This window comes from Hyperolius riggenbachi, chromosome 9 (assembly GCF_040937935.1).
Source record: "Hyperolius riggenbachi isolate aHypRig1 chromosome 9, aHypRig1.pri, whole genome shotgun sequence".
In the NCBI taxonomy this organism is placed as follows: domain Eukaryota; kingdom Metazoa; phylum Chordata; class Amphibia; order Anura; family Hyperoliidae; genus Hyperolius; species Hyperolius riggenbachi.
In genome coordinates, this window is record NC_090654.1 from 266,329,105 (window position 1) to 266,349,388 (window position 20,284).

At 51.5% G+C, this 20,284-nt stretch overlaps 1 protein-coding gene across 2 annotated transcripts in view; it reads left to right on the forward strand.

Annotated features, from left to right (window-relative positions):
• YLPM1 (YLP motif containing 1) overlaps positions 1-20,284 on the forward strand; it is an 81,527-nt gene that overhangs the window by 37,737 nt on the left and 23,506 nt on the right. Inside the window, exons 12-18 of one of the 2 annotated variants that reach the window (XM_068254533.1) lie at positions 2,476-2,538; positions 4,567-4,686; positions 5,085-5,261; positions 5,383-5,466; positions 5,541-5,624; positions 15,965-16,090; positions 18,957-19,008. In XM_068254533.1, the coding sequence (XP_068110634.1) occupies positions 2,476-2,538; positions 4,567-4,686; positions 5,085-5,261; positions 5,383-5,466; positions 5,541-5,624; positions 15,965-16,090; positions 18,957-19,008 (706 nt within the window). The remainder of the gene's footprint in view (positions 1-2,475; positions 2,539-4,566; positions 4,687-5,084; positions 5,262-5,382; positions 5,467-5,540; positions 5,625-15,964; positions 16,091-18,956; positions 19,009-20,284) is intronic. The other variant, XM_068254534.1, reaches the window with a different exon arrangement.

Here is a 20,284-nt window from a genome sequence, read left to right on the forward strand (position 1 = left end):
CGGTGATTGAAATCTGCGCCCTGCCAGCCAGGATCCCACCAAAACAGGACATAGATTTCAATCCTTATGGTCCTTAACCACCCTGGCGTTCTATTAAGATCGCCAGGGCGGCTGCGGGAGGGTTTTTTTTTTTTTAATAAAAAAAAACTATTTCATGCAGCCAACTGAAAGTTGGCTGCATGAAAGCCCACTAGAGGGCGCTCCGGATGCGTTCTTCTGATCGCCTCCGGCGACCAGAAGTAACAAGGAAGGCTGCAATGAGCAGTCAGTCGCCTCCGATCCAGCCCTTAGCGCTGGCCGGAACTGTTTGTTCTGGCTACGCTGGGCTCAGGCGGCTGGGGGGACCCTCTTTCGCCGCTGCACGCGGCGGATCGCCGCGCTGCGGCGGCGATCAGGTAGCACGCGCGGCTGGCAAAGTGCCGGCTGCGTGTGCTGCTTTTTATATCATGCAAATTGGCCCAGCAGGGCCTGAGCGGCAGCCTCCGGCGGTAATGGACGAGCTGAGCTCGTCCATACCGCCCGGCTGGTTAAGTAGTTAAAAAAAAGCAAGTTTATGCAAATGAGTTTATGCAAATTTATGAACGTTTTATGCAATGATATGCAGCTTGAAAATGATCTAATCATGTCAAGTTTAATTTGATTGGTCCATCTTCGAGCTGAATAGATTTGCATATATATTTACATACATTTGCATAAACCCAAAGTATTTGCCTATCATTGATCATCCCTACTCACTGCCCGTACAATTCTATGGGCCTGTTCACAGTACTGCGTTGTAACTGATCGCTTTATTCTAACCCTCAGCATGTAGGCTTTGTATTACTCTATGCCCAGTCTCCATTGCAGTTCACACACATTCTAACGCATGGGTTATGCATCTGACCACTGTGAATCTAGCCTTAACCACCCTGGCGTTCTGATTAAATCGCCACGGTGGCTGCGGGAGGGTTTTTTTTAAATAAAAAAAAAACTATTTCATGCAGCCAACTGAAAGTTGCCTGCATGAAAGCCCACTAGAGGGCGCTCCGGAGGCGTTCTTCTGATCGCCTCCGGCGGCCAGAAGTAACACGGAAGGCCGCAATAAGCGGCCTTCCGTGTTTCGCTTACCTCGTCGCCATGGCGACGAGCGGAGTGACGTCATGGACGTCAGCCGACGTCCTGACGTCAGCCACCTCCGATCCAGCCCTTAGCGCTGGCCGGAACTGTTTGTTCCGGCTACGCTGGGCTCGGGCGGCTGGTGGGACCCTCTTTCGCCACTGCACGCGGCGGATCGCCGCGCTGCAGCGGCGATCAGGCAGCACACGCGGCTGGCAAAGTGCCGGCTGCGTGTGCTGCTTTTTATTTCATTAAAATCGGCCCAGCAGGGCCTGAGCGGCAGCCTCTGGCGGTGTTGGACGAGCTGAGCTCGTCCAGACCGCTCAGCAGGTTAATGTTCAGAGTCTGGGGACGCCATGGCCTCAATTCACTAAGCAGTTTAGACTAGTCTATAGATGGTTTTTAGTCTACTGATGGTTCGGTGTAATGTTTTAGACCTGTTTTTAGACCTGGTCTAACGTTCAGTAATTACACAATTCACAATGACAAACAAGGAGTAACCACGCCCACTTTTTCTGACAGAGATTAGAGCAGCTGATTTCTTGTTGGTAAAGTAATTCTGTGAGGTGTTTTAGATGTGAGGATGGAACCTTTTGAATTAATTATGCAGGAGTTTAATTGTATCCAGAGGAGAGCTCATCAGAGAAGAAGGATGTCAGTCATAGCTACTCGTTTGGGAATTGCACCTTTTGATCATTTCTCCTGCTTTACCCACCTAATTACCAAATGTTTTAGACCAGGTCTAAAAACAGGTCTAAAACATTTGGTAATGGCTAATTCCCCTTTGATGCAACTGACCAAACCATCAGTAGACTAAAAACCATCAGTAGACTAGTCTAAACTGCTTAGTGAATTAATCTCCTGAGCGTTACGCCGCTCAGGAGGTTTTGTTACTTTTTGCCTGATAATTAAATATTTGTCCCAAATGACTGTAAAGCCTTTAGATCTGTTTTTAGGCTAGCTAGTAGAAGTGTTCCCGCCGCTGCCCCGTTTTTACATTACCCAGCCTGGATCCAGCGATCGGCGCAGCCTCCCCGGAAAGCTCCGGTCTTTATGGGAAGGATCGCACATGACGTCATGATCCTCCCCATAGAGAGACCGGAGCTGTGCAGAGAGGCTGCGCGATCGCTGGATCCAGGGGGTAATGTATAAACGGGGGGATCGCAGGGGAGCGGCGGGTGCCCGACACTTTTAATAGATAGCCTAGTGCTAGCTAAAGGCTTTACAGTCATTTGGGACAATTATTTAATTATGGGGGACTCCTGGGGCCAAAGAGCGGTATGCCCGACACAGTGTCGAGCATACCGCTAAGGCGGTTAAGCCCCATGTAATTTTCTGTTGGTGTTCAGTCAGTTACTGAGATCTTCTTGTGTCTTGCAGATTGTCGTCATCATGAGAGGATTGCCAGGAAGTGGCAAGACACATGTTGCCAAGTTGATCAGAGTAAGTGAAAGCTGGTAGAAGAGTGTGACACAAGTTGGTGACCGGCATGTCAGAAATAATCTATATTATATAGTTGGCATTGTTTTTTGGTAATCTCAAGTAGTCAGAAGCCTCACTTTTTCCAAATTTTGTTACAGCCTTATATCAAATTGGGTTAAATTCATTTTTCCAGTTTTCTGGTTTACTTGAGGTTTTGATAAATTTATAAAAAAAAAGTGTACAGCTTTTGCTCAATACTTTGTTGTTGCAACTTTGGCAGCAATCACAGCTTTAAGGTTTTTTTGAATATGATGCCACAAGCGTGGCACCTCCTATCCTTGGCCAGTTTTTCCCGTTCCTCTTTGCAGCACCTATCATGCACCATCAGGTTGGATTGGATGTGTTGGTGCACAGCAGGGGTGTAACTAGAAATCACTGGGCCCCCCTGCAAAACTTTGGATGGGCCCCTCTTCCCCTGCACACGGAGTAGGGACAGTCTGCAAATTTTTATCTACAAAACTTTGTATGATTTGTCATCAGTGGCTAAGCAGATGCAGCCATTAGAACAATTGTGCAGAGAGCAGAATGTTTTTTTCTCCCCTTGCCCTTAGATGTCAGTCTATCAGGACAGGGCCCTCTGTGGCTTCTGGGCCCCCCTGCAGCTGCAACCCTTGCAGGGTCTATTGTTATGCCCCTGGTGCACAGCCATTTTAAGATCTCTTCAGAGATGTTCAATGGGATTCAAGTCTGGGCTTTGGCTGGGTCACTCAGACATTCAGAGTTATCCTGAAGCTACTCCTTTGATATCTTGGCTGTGTGCTTGGTGTCGTTGTCTCGCACAGTCGATCACTCATGTTGGTAAATTTCACGCCCGAGGTTGGTTGGTCGGGTGTACGGCGGCCGATTTGCGAACAAGTGACGAGACAATGAAACCCCCGCCACTGCCGCCGCATTGTATAAATGTGTGTGTAGTGCATTTATGCATTACCTGTCCGTCCATCTCGCCGGGTTCCGCATACACGCCGGCAGTGCTCTGACGTCACGAAGGCGCACAGCGGCTGACGTCAGACGCTATGCGCCGCTAGCGTGTATGCGGCTTACCCAGCGAGATGGGCGGATGGACCCGGCGAGCTGCTTCAGGACAGGTAATGTATAAATGCACTACGGGCAGCGGCAGGATGGGCAGCGGCGGGGTGGACAGCAGCGGCTCAGCCGATTCCCTGGTGATTTCATTGTGAAATCGGAAGGGAATCTGCCTGTAGTGTATGGGCAGATTCGACTGGAGACATATTTATCTCTAATCCGATTAGAGATAAATTTGTCTCTTGGTCGAATCTGCCCATATTCGTTCTAGTGTATGGAGACCTTAAGACTCTAGTTATCTCATTGGGGATATCTGTGATGCTATAAATATATATCGTTGGTATGACAGTGACTGAGAGCCCACTTTACTGACCCTAGGAGAATTGATGCTCAGTTGGGCTTTATACGCTCCACAGTTCGTTCACCTATGCTGTATTGGAGGCTGGCAGGCAGGATGTGACGCGAGCATGTGACCTTCCGACAGGATGTGATATCAGCATGCGACTTGCCGGCAGCATGTGACACGAGCGTGGACCTGACAATTACCTCTTCAGTAGTCTGGTGTATACTCAATGGAAAGTGAAGGAAGCTGAGAATGGTGACCTCTAGGAAAAAATTTTTTTTTAAAAAAAACAACAACAAAAAAAAACCTTGTTTGGCAGAGAGGAGAAAGGTTAGAACTTCTCTGCTGTGTGAATTCCCATCACTTACTATTTGAATTGGGACAGACAATTATGGGAATCCAGAAATTGTGATAAAGGCAGGTGTGACAGTTATTTTTACCCTTGATCTTCTTCTGAGGTCTTTTTATTTCTTTCTATGACCCCACTGGGGAGAGTTCACTTGCTTTATGTTCTGAAGTCACAGCAAGTGGAGGATCTTCGGTCCTCTTTTGGAATGTCCCTTTGTTGAGAAAATGAGCTGAATCCTTTCCTCTCTTATACCTCATTCTTCATCTCTTCCCAGGACAAAGAGGTAGAGAATGGTGGATCAGCTCCCAGAGTCCTGAGCCTGGATGACTATTTCATCACAGAGGTGGAGAAGGTGGATAGGGACCCGGAATCAGGCAAGAGGGTGAAGAGGAAGGTGAGTTGATTGTAGAGCAGAAGGTGCTGATGGAGGTGGATGGAAAAGAAGGTGAGGGGATTATGGAGGTGGTTGGACAGGAGGGGGTATTGTTGCTAGAGAGTGATGGGGAAGGTAAGGTGATGGTGGAAGGAGGTAATGGTGGAAGTGCCGTCCATCTTATGGAGGAAGGGGAGTTGATTGAAGAGCGGAAGGTGGAGGGAAAAGAAGGTGAGGGGATTATTGAGGTGGTTGGACAGGAGGGGGGTATTGTTGCTGAAGGTGGGTGGAGAAGAAGGAAAGGTGATGGTGGAAGTGGGTGCAGAAGGGAGGTGATGGTGAAAGTTAGTGGAGAGGAAGGTGAGTTGGTGACGAAAGTTTCTTGTTTGGCCAGTGAATGACCCTGTCCATTGTTTTAGGTCATGGAGTATGAGTATGAGCCAGAAATGGAGGAGAACTATCGCAGTGGCATGTTGAAGACCTTCAAGAAGACGCTGGATGATGGCTTCTTCCCATTCATCATCCTGGACAGCATCCATGACCGGGTGCGACATTTCGAGCAGTTTTGGAGTGCTGCAAAGACTAAAGGATTTGAGGTGCAGATAGTGATCTACCCCCTAGGGTTTATCTTTCTAAATCTTTCTGTAATAAAACTCCTGTTTCCTATGGCTGGATATAATTTCCGGGAGAGTTCATCTTCATGTATTTATGATTTAGGTGTATCTGGCAGAGATTACGGGTGACACGCAGACCTGTGCAAAGCGGAACGTGCACAACCGCAAACTGAAGGACATAAATAAGGTAGATGTTTTACGTTATGCTATGTGTGTTCCCATCCAGCCTATGGCTCTACCTCACACTTCCCTTCTCTGCAGATGTCCGATAACTGGGAGCCCGCTCCACGCCATATGATTCGCCTAGATATCCGTTCTCTGCTTCAGGATGCCGCCATTGATGAGGTGAGTACCTGTAAATTCTGTCTGTAGTGAGCTCTGTACATCTCCCTCTGTAATTTCTACTGCTGGGCAGGGGATGGTTGGTGAGCTGTGAGGGGAGGGGTGTGTTCCAGCTATGGTAGTTGGTGAGCTGTGATGGGGTGTGTTCCTACTATGGTAGTTGGTGAGCTGTGATGGGAGGGGTGTGTTCCTACTATGGTAGTTGGTGAGCTGTGATGGGAGGGGTGTGTTCCTACTATGGTAGTTGGTGAGCTGTGATGGGAGGGGGTGTGTTCCTGCTATGGTAGTTGGTGAGCTGTGATGGGGTGTGTTCCTACTATGGTAGTTGGTGAGCTGTGATGGGAGGGGTGTGTTCCTACTATGGTAGTTGGTGAGCAGTGATGGGAGGGGTGTGTTCCTGCTATGGTAGTTGGTGAGCTGTGATGGGAGGGGTGTGTTCCTGCTATGGTAGTTGGTGAGCTGTTATGGGAGGGGTGTGTTCCTGCTTCGGTAGTTGGTGAGCTGTGATGGGAGGGGGTGTGTTCCTGCTATGGTAGTTGGTGAGCTGTGATGGGAGGGGTGTGTTCCTACTATGGTAGTTGGTGAGCAGTGATGGGAGGGATGTGTTCCTGCTATGGTAGTTGGTGAGCTTTGATGGGGTGTGTTCCTACTATGGTAGTTGGTGAGCTGTGATGGGAGGGGTGTGTTCCTGCTATGGTAGTTGGTGAGCTGTTATGGAAGGGGTGTGTTCCTGCTTCGGTAGTTGGTGAGCTGTGATGGGAGGGTGTGTGTTCCTGCTATGGTAGTTGGTGAGCTGTGATGGGAGGGGTGTGTTCCTACTATGGTAGTTGGTGAGAAGTGATGGGAGGGGGTGTGTTCCTGCTATGGTAGTTGGTGAGCTGTGATGGGAGGGGTGTGTTCCTGCTATGGTAGTTGGTGAGCTGTGATGGGAGGGGTGTGTTCCTACTATGGTAGTTGGTGAGCTGTGATGGGAGGGGTGTGTTCCTACTATGGTAGTTGGTGAGAAGTGATGGGAGGGGTGTGTTCCTGCTATGGTAGATGGTGAGCTGTGATGGGAGGGGTGTGTTCCTGCTATGGTAGTTGGTGAGCTGTGATGGGAGGGTGTGTGTTCCTGCTATGGTAGTTGGTGAGCTGTGATGGGAGGGGTGTGTTCCTGCTATGGTAGTTGGTGAGCTGTGATGGGAGGGGTGTGTTCCTGCTATGGTAGTTGGTGAGCTGTGATGGGAGGGGTGTGTTCCTGCTATGGTAGTTGGTGAGCTGTGATGGGAGGGGTGAGTTCCTGCTATGGTAGTTGGTGAGCTGTGATGGGAGGGGGTGTGTTCCTGCTTCGGTAGTTGGTGAGCTGTGATGGGAGGGGTGTGTTCCTGCTTCGGTAGTTGGTGAGCTGTGATGGGAGGGGTGAGTTCGTTCTATGGTAGTTGGTGAGCTGTGATGGGAGGGGGTGTGTGTTCCTGCTATGGTAGTTGGTGAGCTGTGATGGGAGGGTGTGTGTTCCTGCTATGGTAGTTGGTGAGCTGTGATTGGAGGGTGTGTGTTCCTGCTATGGTAGTTGGTGAGCTGTGATGGGCGGGGGGGGGGGGGGGGTGGGGGTGTTCCTGCTATGGTAGATGGTGAGCTGTGATGGGGTGTGTTCCTACTATGGTAGTTGGTGAGCTGTGATGGGAGGGGGTGTGTTCCTGCTATGGTAGTTGGTGAGCAGTGATGGGAGGGGTGTGTTCCTGCTATGGTAGTTGGTGAGCAGTGATGGGGGGGTGTGTGTTCCTGCTATGGTAGTTGGTGAGCTGTGATGGGAGGGGTGTGTTCCTACTATGGTAGTTGGTGAGCTGTGATGGGAGGGGTGTGTTCCTACTATGGTAGTTGGTGAGCTGTGATGGGAGGGGGTGTGTTCCTGCTATGGTAGTTGGTGAGCTGTGATGGGGTGTGTTCCTACTATGGTAGTTGGTGAGCTGTGATGGGAGGGGTGTGTTCCTACTATGGTAGTTGGTGAGCAGTGATGGGAGGGGTGTGTTCCTGCTATGGTAGTTGGTGAGCTGTGATGGGAGGGGTGTGTTCCTGCTATGGTAGTTGGTGAGCTGTTATGGGAGGGGTGTGTTCCTGCTTCGGTAGTTGGTGAGCTGTGATGGGAGGGGGTGTGTTCCTGCTATGGTAGTTAGTGAGCTGTGATGGGAGGGGTGTGTTCCTACTATGGTAGTTGGTGAGCAGTGATGGGAGGGATGTGTTCCTGCTATGGTAGTTGGTGAGCTTTGATGGGGTGTGTTCCTACTATGGTAGTTGGTGAGCTGTGATGGGAGGGGTGTGTTCCTGCTATGGTAGTTGGTGAGCTGTTATGGAAGGGGTGTGTTCCTGCTTCGGTAGTTGGTGAGCTGTGATGGGAGGGTGTGTGTTCCTGCTATGGTAGTTGGTGAGCTGTGATGGGAGGGGTGTGTTCCTACTATGGTAGTTGGTGAGAAGTGATGGGAGGGGGTGTGTTCCTGCTATGGTAGTTGGTGAGCTGTGATGGGAGGGGTGTGTTCCTGCTATGGTAGTTGGTGAGCTGTGATGGGAGGGGTGTGTTCCTACTATGGTAGTTGGTGAGCTGTGATGGGAGGGGTGTGTTCCTACTATGGTAGTTGGTGAGAAGTGATGGGAGGGGTGTGTTCCTGCTATGGTAGATGGTGAGCTGTGATGGGAGGGGTGTGTTCCTGCTATGGTAGTTGGTGAGCTGTGATGGGAGGGTGTGTGTTCCTGCTATGGTAGTTGGTGAGCTGTGATGGGAGGGGTGTGTTCCTGCTATGGTAGTTGGTGAGCTGTGATGGGAGGGGTGTGTTCCTGCTATGGTAGTTGGTGAGCTGTGATGGGAGGGGTGTGTTCCTGCTATGGTAGTTGGTGAGCTGTGATGGGAGGGGTGAGTTCCTGCTATGGTAGTTGGTGAGCTGTGATGGGAGGGGGTGTGTTCCTGCTTCGGTAGTTGGTGAGCTGTGATGGGAGGGGTGTGTTCCTGCTTCGGTAGTTGGTGAGCTGTGATGGGAGGGGTGAGTTCGTTCTATGGTAGTTGGTGAGCTGTGATGGGAGGGGGTGTGTGTTCCTGCTATGGTAGTTGGTGAGCTGTGATGGGAGGGTGTGTGTTCCTGCTATGGTAGTTGGTGAGCTGTGATTGGAGGGTGTGTGTTCCTGCTATGGTAGTTGGTGAGCTGTGATGGGGGGGGGGGTGGGGGTGTTCCTGCTATGGTAGATGGTGAGCTGTGATGGGGTGTGTTCCTACTATGGTAGTTGGTGAGCTGTGATGGGAGGGGGTGTGTTCCTGCTATGGTAGTTGGTGAGCAGTGATGGGGGTGTGTGTTCCTACTATGGTAGTTGGTGAGCAGTGATGGGAGGGGTGTGTTCCTGCTTCGGTAGTTGGTGAGCTGTGATGGGAGGGGGTGTGTTCCTGCTATGGTAGTTGGTGAGCAGTGATGGGGGGGTGTGTGTTCCTGCTATGGTAGTTGGTGAGCTGTGATGGGAGGGGTGTGTTCCTACTATGGTAGTTGGTGAGCTGTGATGGGAGGGGTGTGTTCCTACTATGGTAGTTGGTGAGCTGTGATGGGAGGGGGTGTGTTCCTGCTATGGTAGTTGGTGAGCTGTGATGGGGTGTGTTCCTACTATGGTAGTTGGTGAGCTGTGATGGGAGGGGTGTGTTCCTACTATGGTAGTTGGTGAGCAGTGATGGGAGGGGTGTGTTCCTGCTATGGTAGTTGGTGAGCTGTTATGGGAGGGGTGTGTTCCTGCTTCGGTAGTTGGTGAGCTGTGATGGGAGGGGGTGTGTTCCTGCTATGGTAGTTGGTGAGCTGTGATGGGAGGGGTGTGTTCCTACTATGGTAGTTGGTGAGCAGTGATGGGAGGGATGTGTTCCTGCTATGGTAGTTGGTGAGCTTTGATGGGGTGTGTTCCTACTATGGTAGTTGGTGAGCTGTGATGGGAGGGGTGTGTTCCTGCTATGGTAGTTGGTGAGCTGTTATGGAAGGGGTGTGTTCCTGCTTCGGTAGTTGGTGAGCTGTGATGGGAGGGTGTGTGTTCCTGCTATGGTAGTTGGTGAGCTGTGATGGGAGGGGTGTGTTCCTGCTATGGTAGATGGTGAGCTGTGATGGGAGGGGTGTGTTCCTGCTATGGTAGTTGGTGAGCTGTGATGGGAGGGGTGTGTTCCTACTATGGTAGTTGGTGAGAAGTGATGGGAGGGGGTGTGTTCCTGCTATGGTAGTTGGTGAGCTGTGATGGGAGGGTGTGTGTTCCTGCTATGGTAGTTGGTGAGCTGTGATGGGAGGGTGTGTGTTCCTGCTATGGTAGTTGGTGAGCTGTGATGGGAGGGGTGTGTTCCTGCTATGGTAGTTGGTGAGCTGTGATGGGAGGGTGTGTGTTCCTGCTATGGTAGTTGGTGAGCTGTGATGGGAGGGGTGTGTTCCTGCTATGGTAGTTGGTGAGCTGTGATGGGAGGGTGTGTGTTCCTGCTTCGGTAGTTGGTGAGCTGTGATGGGAGGGGGTGTGTTCCTGCTATGGTAGTTGGTGAGCTGTGATGGGAGGGGTGTGTTCCTACTATGGTAGTTGGTGAGCTGTGATGGGCGGGGGGGGGTGGGGGTGTTCCTGCTATGGTAGATGGTGAGCTGTAATGGGAGGGGTGTGTTCCTGCTATGGTAGTTGGTGAGCTGTGATGGGGTGTGTTCCTACTATGGTAGTTGGTGAGCTGTGATGGGAGGGGTGTGTTCCTACTATGGTAGTTGGTGAGCTGTGATGGGAGGGTGTGTGTTCCTGCTATGGTAGTTGGTGAGCAGTGATGGGAGGGGTGTGTTCCTGCTTCGGTAGTTGGTGAGCTGTGATGGGAGGGTGTGTGTTCCTGCTATGGTAGTTGGTGAGCTGTGATGGGAGGGGTGTGTTCCTGCTATGGTAGTTGGTGAGCTGTGATGGGAGGGTGTGTGTTCCTGCTATGGTAGTTGGTGAGCTGTGATGGGAGGGGTGAGTTTGTTCTATGGTAGTTGGTGAGCTGTGATGGGAGGGGGTGTGTGTTCCTGCTATGGTAGTTGGTGAGCTGTGATGGGAGGGTGTGTGTTCCTGCTATGGTAGTTGGTGAGCTGTGATTGGAGGGGGTGTGTTCCTGCTATGGTAGTTGGTGAGCTGTGATGGGAGGGGGTGTGTTCCTACTATGGTAGTTGGTGAGCTGTAATGGGAGGGGTGTGTTCCTGCTATGGTAGTTGGTGAGCTGTGATGGGGTGTGTTCCTACTATGGTAGTTGGTGAGCTGTGATGGGAGGGGTGTGTTCCTACTATGGTAGTTGGTGAGCTGTGATGGGAGGGTGTGTGTTCCTGCTATGGTAGTTGGTGAGCAGTGATGGGAGGGGTGTGTTCCTGCTTCGGTAGTTGGTGAGCTGTGATGGGAGGGGGTGTGTTCCTGCTATGGTAGTTGGTGAGCAGTGATGGGGGGGTGTGTGTTCCTGCTATGGTAGTTGGTGAGCTGTGATGGGAGGGGTGTGTTCCTGCTATGGTAGTTGGTGAGCTGTGATGGGAGGGGGTGTGTTCCTGCTATGGTAGTTGGTGAGCTGTGATGGGAGGGGGTGTGTTCCTGCTTCGGTAGTTGGTGAGCTGTGATGGGAGGGGTGTGTTCCTGCTTCGGTAGTTGGTGAGCTGTGATGGGAGGGGGTGTGTTCCTGCTATGGTAGTTGGTGAGCTGTGATGGGAGGGGTGTGTTCCTACTATGGTAGTTGGTGAGCTGTGATGGGCGGGGGGGGGGGGGTGGGGGTGTTCCTGCTATGGTAGATGGTGAGCTGTAATGGGAGGGGTGTGTTCCTGCTATGGTAGTTGGTGAGCTGTGATGGGGTGTGTTCCTACTATGGTAGTTGGTGAGCTGTGATGGGAGGGGTGTGTTCCTACTATGGTAGTTGGTGAGCTGTGATGGGAGGGTGTGTGTTCCTGCTATGGTAGTTGGTGAGCAGTGATGGGAGGGGTGTGTTCCTGCTTCGGTAGTTGGTGAGCTGTGATGGGAGGGGGTGTGTTCCTGCTATGGTAGTTGGTGAGCAGTGATGGGGGTGTGTGTGTTCCTGCTATGGTAGTTGGTGAGCTGTGATGGGAGGGGTGTGTTCCTGCTATGGTAGTTGGTGAGCTGTGATGGGAGGGGGTGTGTTCCTGCTATGGTAGTTGGTGAGCTGTGATGGGCGGGGGGGGGTGGGGGTGTTCCTGCTATGGTAGATGGTGAGCTGTAATGGGAGGGGTGTGTTCCTGCTATGGTAGTTGGTGAGCTGTGATGGGGTGTGTTCCTACTATGGTAGTTGGTGAGCTGTGATGGGAGGGGTGTGTTCCTACTATGGTAGTTGGTGAGCAGTGATGGGAGGGGTGTGTTCCTGCTTCGGTAGTTGGTGAGCTGTGACGGGAGGGGGTGTGTTCCTGCTATGGTAGTTGGTGAGCAGTGATGGGGGGGTGTGTGTTCCTGCTATGGTAGTTGGTGAGCTGTGATGGGAGGGGTGTGTTCCTGCTATGGTAGTTGGTGAGCTGTGATGGGAGGGGGTGTGTTCCTGCTATGGTAGTTGGTGAGCTGTGATGGGAGGGTGTGTGTTCCTGCTTCGGTAGTTGGTGAGCTGTGATGGGAGGGGGTGTGTTCCTGCTATGGTAGTTGGTGAGCTGTGATGGGAGGGGGTGTGTTCCTGCTTCGGTAGTTGGTGAGCTGTGATGGGAGGGGTGTGTTCCTGCTTCGGTAGTTGGTGAGCTGTGATGGGAGGGGGTGTGTTCCTGCTATGGTAGTTGGTGAGCTGTGATGGGAGGGGTGTGTTCCTACTATGGTAGTTGGTGAGCAGTGATGGGAGGGATGTGTTCCTGCTATGGTAGTTGGTGAGCTTTGATGGGGTGTGTTCCTACTATGGTAGTTGGTGAGCAGTGATGGGGGGGGTGTGTGTTCCTGCTATGGTAGTTGGTGAGCTGTGATGGGAGGGGGTGTGTTCCTGCTATGGTAGTTGGTGAGCTGTGATGGGAGGGGGTGTGTTCCTGCTTCGGTAGTTGGTGAGCTGTGATGGGAGGGGTGTGTTCCTACTATGGTAGTTGGTGAGCAGTGATGGGAGGGATGTGTTCCTGCTATGGTAGTTGGTGAGCTGTTATGGAAGGGGTGTGTTCCTGCTTCGGTAGTTGGTGAGCTGTGATGGGAGGGGGTGTGTTCCTGCTATGGTAGTTGGTGAGCTGTGATGGGAGGGGTGTGTTCCTACTATGGTAGTTGGTGAGCAGTGATGGGAGGGATGTGTTCCTGCTATGGTAGATGGTGAGCTGTGATGGGAGGGGGTGTGTTCCTGCTATGGTAGTTGGTGAGCTGTTATGGAAGGGGTGTGTTCCTGCTTCGGTAGTTGGTGAGCTGTGATGGGAGGGTGTGTGTTCCTGCTATGGTAGTTGGTGAGCTGTGATGGGAGGGTGTGTGTGTTCCTGCTATGGTAGTTGGTGAGCTGTGATGGGAGGGTGTGTGTGTTCCTGCTATGGTAGTTGGTGAGCTGTGATGGGAGGGGTGTGTTCCTGCTATGGTAGATGGTGAGCTGTGATGGGAGGGGTGTGTTCCTGCTATGGTAGATGGTGAGCTGTGATGGGAGGCGGTGTGTTCCTGCTATGGTAGTTGGTGAGCTGTTATGGAAGGGGTGTGTTCCTGCTTCGGTAGTTGGTGAGCTGTGATGGGAGGGGGTGTGTTCCTGCTATGGTAGTTGGTGAGCTGTGATGGGAGGGGTGTGTTCCTACTATGGTAGTTGGTGAGCAGTGATGGGAGGGATGTGTTCCTGCTATGGTAGATGGTGAGCTGTGATGGGAGGGGGTGTGTTCCTGCTTCGGTAGTTGGTGAGCTGTGATGGGAGGGTGTGTGTTCCTGCTATGGTAGTTGGTGAGCTGTGATGGGAGGGTGTGTGTGTTCCTGCTATGGTAGTTGGTGAGCTGTGATGGGAGGGGTGTGTTCCTGCTATGGTAGATGGTGAGCTGTGATGGGAGGGGTGTGTTCCTGCTATGGTAGTTGGTGAGCTGTGATGGGAGGGGTGTGTTCCTACTATGGTAGTTGGTGAGCTGTGATGGGAGGGTGTGTGTTCCTGCTATGGTAGTTGGTGAGCTGTGATGGGAGGGGTGTGTTCCTGCTATGGTAGTTGGTGAGCTGTGATGGGAGGGGTGTGTTCCTGCTATGGTAGTTGGTGAGCTGTGATGGGAGGGGTGTGTTCCTGCTATGGTAGTTGGTGAGCTGTGATGGGAGGGTGTGTGTTCCTGCTATGGTAGTTGGTGAGCTGTGATGGGAGGGGTGAGTTCCTGCTATGGTAGTTGGTTAACTGTGATGGGAGGGGGTGTGTTCCTGCTTCGGTAGTTGGTGAGCTGTGATGGGGGTGTGTGTTCGTTCTATGGTAGTTGGTGAGCTGTGATGGGAGGGGGTGTGTGTTCCTGCTATGGTAGTTGGTGAGCTGTGATGGGAGGGTGTGTGTTCCTGCTATGGTAGTTGGTGAGCTGTGATGGGGGGGTGTGTGTTCCTGCTATGGTAGTTGGTGAGCTGTGATGGGAGGGGTGAGTTCCTGCTATGGTAGTTGGTGAGCTGTGATGGGAGGGGGTGTGTTCCTGCTATGGTAGTTGGTGAGCTGTGATGGGAGGGGGTGTGTTCCTGCTATGGTAGTTGGTGAGCTGTGATGGGAGGGTGTGTGTTCCTGCTATGGTAGTTGGTGAGCTGTGATGGGAGGGGGTGTGTTCCTGCTTCGGTAGTTGGTGAGCTGTGATGGGAGGGGTGAGTTCGTTCTATGGTAGTTGGTGAGCTGTGATGGGAGGGGGTGTGTGTTCCTGCTATGGTAGTTGGTGAGCTGTGATGGGAGGGTGTGTGTTCCTGCTATGGTAGTTGGTGAGCTGTGATTGGAGGGGGTGTGTTCCTGCTATGGTAGTTGGTGAGCTGTGATGGGCGGGGGGGGGTGGGGGTGTTCCTGCTATGGTAGATGGTGAGCTGTAATGGGAGGGGTGTGTTCCTGCTATGGTAGTTGGTGAGCTGTGATGGGGTGTGTTCCTACTATGGTAGTTGGTGAGCTGTGATGGGAGGGGTGTGTTCCTACTATGGTAGTTGGTGAGCAGTGATGGGAGGGGTGTGTTCCTGCTTCGGTAGTTGGTGAGCTGTGATGGGAGGGGGTGTGTTCCTGCTATGGTAGTTGGTGAGCAGTGATGGGGGGGTGTGTGTTCCTGCTATGGTAGTTGGTGAGCTGTGATGGGAGGGGTGTGTTCCTACTATGGTAGTTGGTGAGAAGTGATGGGAGGGGGTGTGTTCCTGCTATGGTAGTTGGTGAGCTGTGATGGGAGGGGGTGTGTTCCTGCTATGGTAGTTGGTGAGCTGTGATGGGAGGGGGTGTGTTCCTGCTTTGGTAGTTGGTGAGCTGTGATGGGAGGGGTGTGTTCCTGCTATGGTAGTTGGTGAGAAGTGATGGGAGGGGGTGTGTTCCTGCTTCGGTAGTTGGTGAGCTGTGATGGGAGGGTGTGTGTTCCTGCTATGGTAGTTGGTGAGCTGTGATGGGTGTGTGTTCCTGCTATGGTAGTTAGTGAGCTGTGATGGGAGGGTGTGTGTTCCTGCTATGGTAGTTGGTGAGCTGTGATTGGAGGGGGTGTGTTCCTGCTATGGTAGTTGGTGAGCTGTGGTGGGAGGGTGTGTGTTCCTGCTATGGTAGATGGAGAGCTGTAATGGGAGGGGTGTGTTCCTGCTATGGTAGTTGGTGAGCTGTGATGGGAGGGGTGTGTTCCTGCTATGGTAGTTGGTGAGCTGTGATGGGAGGGGGTGTGTTCCTGCTATGGTAGTTGGTGAGCTGTGATGGGAGGGGTGTGTTCCTGCTATGGTAGATGGTGAGCTGTGATGGGAGGGGTGTGTTCCTGCTATGGTAGTTGGTGAGCTGTGATGGGAGGGGTGTGTTCCTGCTATGGTAGTTGGTGAGCTGTGATGGGAAGGGGTGTGTTCCTGCTATGGTAGTTTGTGAGCTGTGATGGGAGGGTGTGTGTTCCTGCTATGGTAGATGGTGAGCTGTGATGGGAGGGGTGTGTTCCTGCTATGGTAGTTGGTGAGCTGTGATGGGAGGGGGTGTGTTTCTGCTATGGTATTTGGTGAGCTGCGATGGGAGGGGGTGTGTTTCTGCTATGGTATTTGGTGAGCTGCGATGGGAGGGGGGTGTGTTCCTGCTATGGTAGTTGGTGAGCAGTGATGGGAGGGGTGTGTTCCTGCTATGGTAGTTGGTGAGCAGTGATGGGAGGGGTGTGTTCCTGCTATGGTAGTTGGTGAGCTGTGATGGGAGGGGTGAGTTACTGCTATGGTAGTTGGTGACCTGTGATGGGAGGGGTGTGTTCCTGCTATGGTAGTTGGTGAGCTGTGTTTTGTCTCTGCAGGTGGAAATGGAGGACTCTGAGGCTAGTGTGGAGCCCCAGAAGGAAGCTAAAAAGGAGTCCGGGGAGGAGGATGACAGTGAGCGGGTAGGAGACGATGCTGCACAATCTCGCCGTACTTGGAGCAATGTAGGAAGTGTTAAGTTTGTCTATCTCCAGAACACCATTCCTGCTAGTGTCCTCCTCATGGCTGATAGCCTACTAAAGCTGGTAGTGTCCAATCAAAGATCTCCCAGGGTTCCCTACACCGCTATAGCTAGTAATGTCCAGTCATAGATCTCCCGGGATCCCCTACATGGCCGATTGCCTGCTGTAGCTGATAATATCCGGTCATAGATCTCCCAGGGTCCCTTACATGGCTCATAGCTTGCTGTAGCTGGTAATGTCCATGCATAGATCTCCCGGGATCCCCTACATGGCCGATTGCCTGCTGTAGCTGATAATATCCGGTCATAGATCTCCCAGGGTCCCTTACATGGCTCATAGCTTGCTGTAGCTGGTAATGTCCATGCATAGATCTCCCAGGATCCCCTACATGGCTGATTGCCTGCTGTAGCTGATAATATCCAGTCATAGATCTCCCAGGATCCCCTACATGGCTGATTGCCTGCTGTAGCTGATAATATCCAGTCATAGATCTCCCAGGGTCCCTTACATGGCTCATAGCTTGCTGTAGCTGGTAATGTCCATGCATAGATCTCCCAGGATCCCCTACATGGCCGATTGCCTGCTGTAGCTGATAATATCCAGTCATAGATCTCCCAGGGTCCCCTACATGGCTCATAGCTTGCTTTAGCTGGTAATGTCCATGCATAGATCTCCCAGGGTCTCCTACATGGCTCATAGCTTGCTTTAGCTGGTAATGTCCATGCATAGATCTCCCAGGGTCCCTTACATGGCTCATAGCTTGCTTTAGCTGGTAATGTCCATGCATAGATCTCCCAGGGTCCCTTACATGGCTCATAGCTTGCTTTAGCTGGTAATGTCCATGCATAGATCTCCCAGGGTCCCCTACATGGCTCATAGCTTGCTTTAGCTGGTAATGTCCATGCATAGATCTCCCAGGGTCCCCTACATGGCTCATAGCTTGCTTTAGCTAGTAATGTCCATGCATAGATCTCCCAGGGTCCCCTACATGGCTCATAGCTTGCTTTAGCTGGTAATGTCCATGCATAGATCTCCCAGGGTCCCCTACATGGCTCATAGCTTGCTTTAGCTGGTAATGTCCATGCATAGATCTCCCAGGATCGCTTACATGGCTCATAGCTTGCTTTAGCTGGTAATGTCCATGCATAGATCTCCCAGGGTCCCCTACATGGCTCATAGCTTGCTTTAGCTGGTAATGTCCATGCATAGATCTCCCAGGGTCCCCTACATGGCTCATAGCTTGCTTTAGCTGGTAATGTCCATGCATAGATCTCCCAGGATCGCTTACATGGCTCATAGCTTGCTTTAGCTGGTAATGTCCATGCATAGATCTCCCAGGGTCCCCTACATGGCTCATAGCTTGCTTTAGCTGGTAATGTCCATGCATAGATCTCCCAGGGTCCCCTACATGGCTCATAGCTTGCTTTAGCTGGTAATGTCCATGCATAGATCTCCCAGGATCGCTTACATGGCTCATAGCTTGCTTTAGCTAGTAATGTCCATGCATAGATCTCCCAGGGTCCCCTACATGGCTCATAGCTTGCTTTAGCTGGTAATGTCCATGCATAGATCTCCCAGGGTCCCCTACATGGCTCATAGCTTGCTTTAGCTGGTAATGTCCATGCATAGATCTCCCAGGATCGCTTACATGGCTCATAGCTTGCTTTAGCTGGTAATGTCCATGCATAGATCTCCCAGGGTCCCCTACATGGCTCATAGCTTGCTTTAGCTGGTAATGTCCATGCATAGATCTCCCAGGGTCCCCTACATGGCTCATAGCTTGCTTTAGCTAGTAATGTCCATGCATAGATCTCCCAGGGTCCCCTACGTGGCTCATAGCTTGCTTTAGCTACTAATGTCCATGCATAGATCTCCCAGGGTCCCCTACATGGCTCATAGCTTGCTTTAGCTACTAATGTCCATGCATAATGTCTCCAGAACACCATTCCTGCTAGTGTCCTCCTCATGGCTGAAAGCCTGCTAAAGCTGGTAGTGTCCAATCAAAGATCTCCCAGGGTTCCCTACACAGCTATAGCTAGTAATGTCCAGTCATAGATCTCCCGGGATCCCCTACATGGCCGATGGCCTGCTGTAGCTGGTAATGTCCATGCATAGATCTCCCAGGGTCCCCTACATGGCTCATAGCTTGCTTTAGCTGGTAATGTCCATGCATAGATCTCCCAGGGTCCCCTAAATCAGAGTTCCCTAACCCCACCAAGAGTGCATGTTTTGCAGAAAACCACAAACATGAGGTAATTAGTGTTTCAGCAGAGCTCATTAATAACTGTGGATTTCCACAAAACATACACTGTTGGTGGGCCTTGACAGGGTTGGGGAACATTGCTGATAGCCCACTATAGCTGGTAATGTCCAGTCATAGATCTCCCACAGTCTCCTACATGGCTCATAGCCTGCTACAGCTTTGTTCAGTCATAGATCTCCCAGGGTTCCATAGGTCACAGCCACTGGACCGGTTTTTGGGGTTCTTCACCTTATAATGAATGTATGTCATACTCTGTATAACCAATGCCTTCTTTCTACAGCAATTTATTTCAAGTGTCTCCTTCCTCTATTCTTCAGCTTCTGGATCAACCCTCCTCTTCTTCCTCTGGCTCCCACCATCTGCATCACCTTCTTCTGTCCACCACCATCTTTCACCCCCCCCCCCTCTACTTCCTGCACCCCATTATTTTTCTCCTTTTCCTCTGTCCCACTCTTTCCTTGCATCCTTATATTGCCATCTGAGTGGCTATGAAGGGATACTCATTGTTGGACCAGTCTCCTGTGTTGTTTTTTCTTTTTTTTTGTTTTTTTTTGTTAACCTTTGTAGTTTTTTCTTATGACACAGGGTTACCTTCCAAAAAGCAAATGGGAGATGGACACATCTGAAGCCAAACTTGGTGAGTGTGCAGTTGGCCAGGTGCTGCTCCCGGATGAGGAGACTGGTGGCAGACTTTTAAACAATTTAATTTATCATTAGCTTGTCATTCCTTCCCGCCTAGTCCGAGTGAGTTATGGTTGTTCTGCCTGAATGTCTGTTTATGGCACTCGCTTTTCCCACATTTTATTTGCTACAACCTCCTTTCTTCCACATCATCTGTGTAAGAAAAACACCAGAGAAACAGCCATCATACTTCATGCTGTTCACAGGACATGGCTGCACTCTTTGTAGCATGTGAGGTGTCTGACAGGCTGCGCTCTCGTGGGGTGTGTCTGATGGGGGCTGTGTGCTCAGTGGTGTCTTTGATAGCCTGCACTCTTGTGGGGCGTCTGAAGGGCTGGGCTCGCGGTTGCGCCACTGATAGGCTGCACTCCCGGTGGTGTCTCTAATAGGCTGCAGTCGCGGTGGCATCTCTGAAGGCATGTGCTCTGTGGCATCTCTGATGGGCTGGGCACTCTGTGGCATCGATGGGCTGGGCACTCTGTGGCATCTGATGGGCTGGGCACTCTATGGCGTCTGATGGGCTGGGCCCCTGGTGGCGTCTCAAATGTGCTGGGCTCTAGGTGGCGCCTGTGATAGGCTGCGCTCTCGGGGTGGCGTCCGATAGGCTGCACGCTCTTTGGTGTCTTCACGGGCTGCGCTCTTGGTGGCCTCTGATTAGCTGTGCTCTTGGTGGTGTCTCTGACAGGCTGGGCTCTCAGTTGCATCTTTGACTAGTTGCATTCTCATGGGGCGTGTCTTAAGGCTGCGCTCTTGGTGCCTCTGAGTGGCTGTGCTCTCAGTGACGTCTCTGATGAGCTTTGCTCTTGGTGGTACTTGTTACGTGCTGGGCTCTCTGTTGCATCTCTGGGCTGCACTCTCTGTAGTATTTGACGGACTGTGCTCTCAGTGGTGTCTGTAGTATTTGACGGACTGTGCTCTCAGTGGTGTCTGACGGGCTGCGCTCTTGTGGGACATCTGACATGCGGTGTCTCATGCTGCACTCTCAGCGATGTTGGGCCATGTTCTCTGTGGCGTCTCTGGCATGCTGCGATAGTGCTTCATTTCGCTGATGGTAACAAACAAGGGAAACAGTGCTCCTCCGTTTGAGGGCCTGGGTTTTAATGGGAAAGGAGGAGCTAAGAAGAGTGGTCCATTTACATGTAGAAAATTAATGATGGCTAGCTGATATTACAAGCAAAGATAACTAAACCGTTAACTCTTTACCAAATGAAGATTTGTACCACGACTTATTA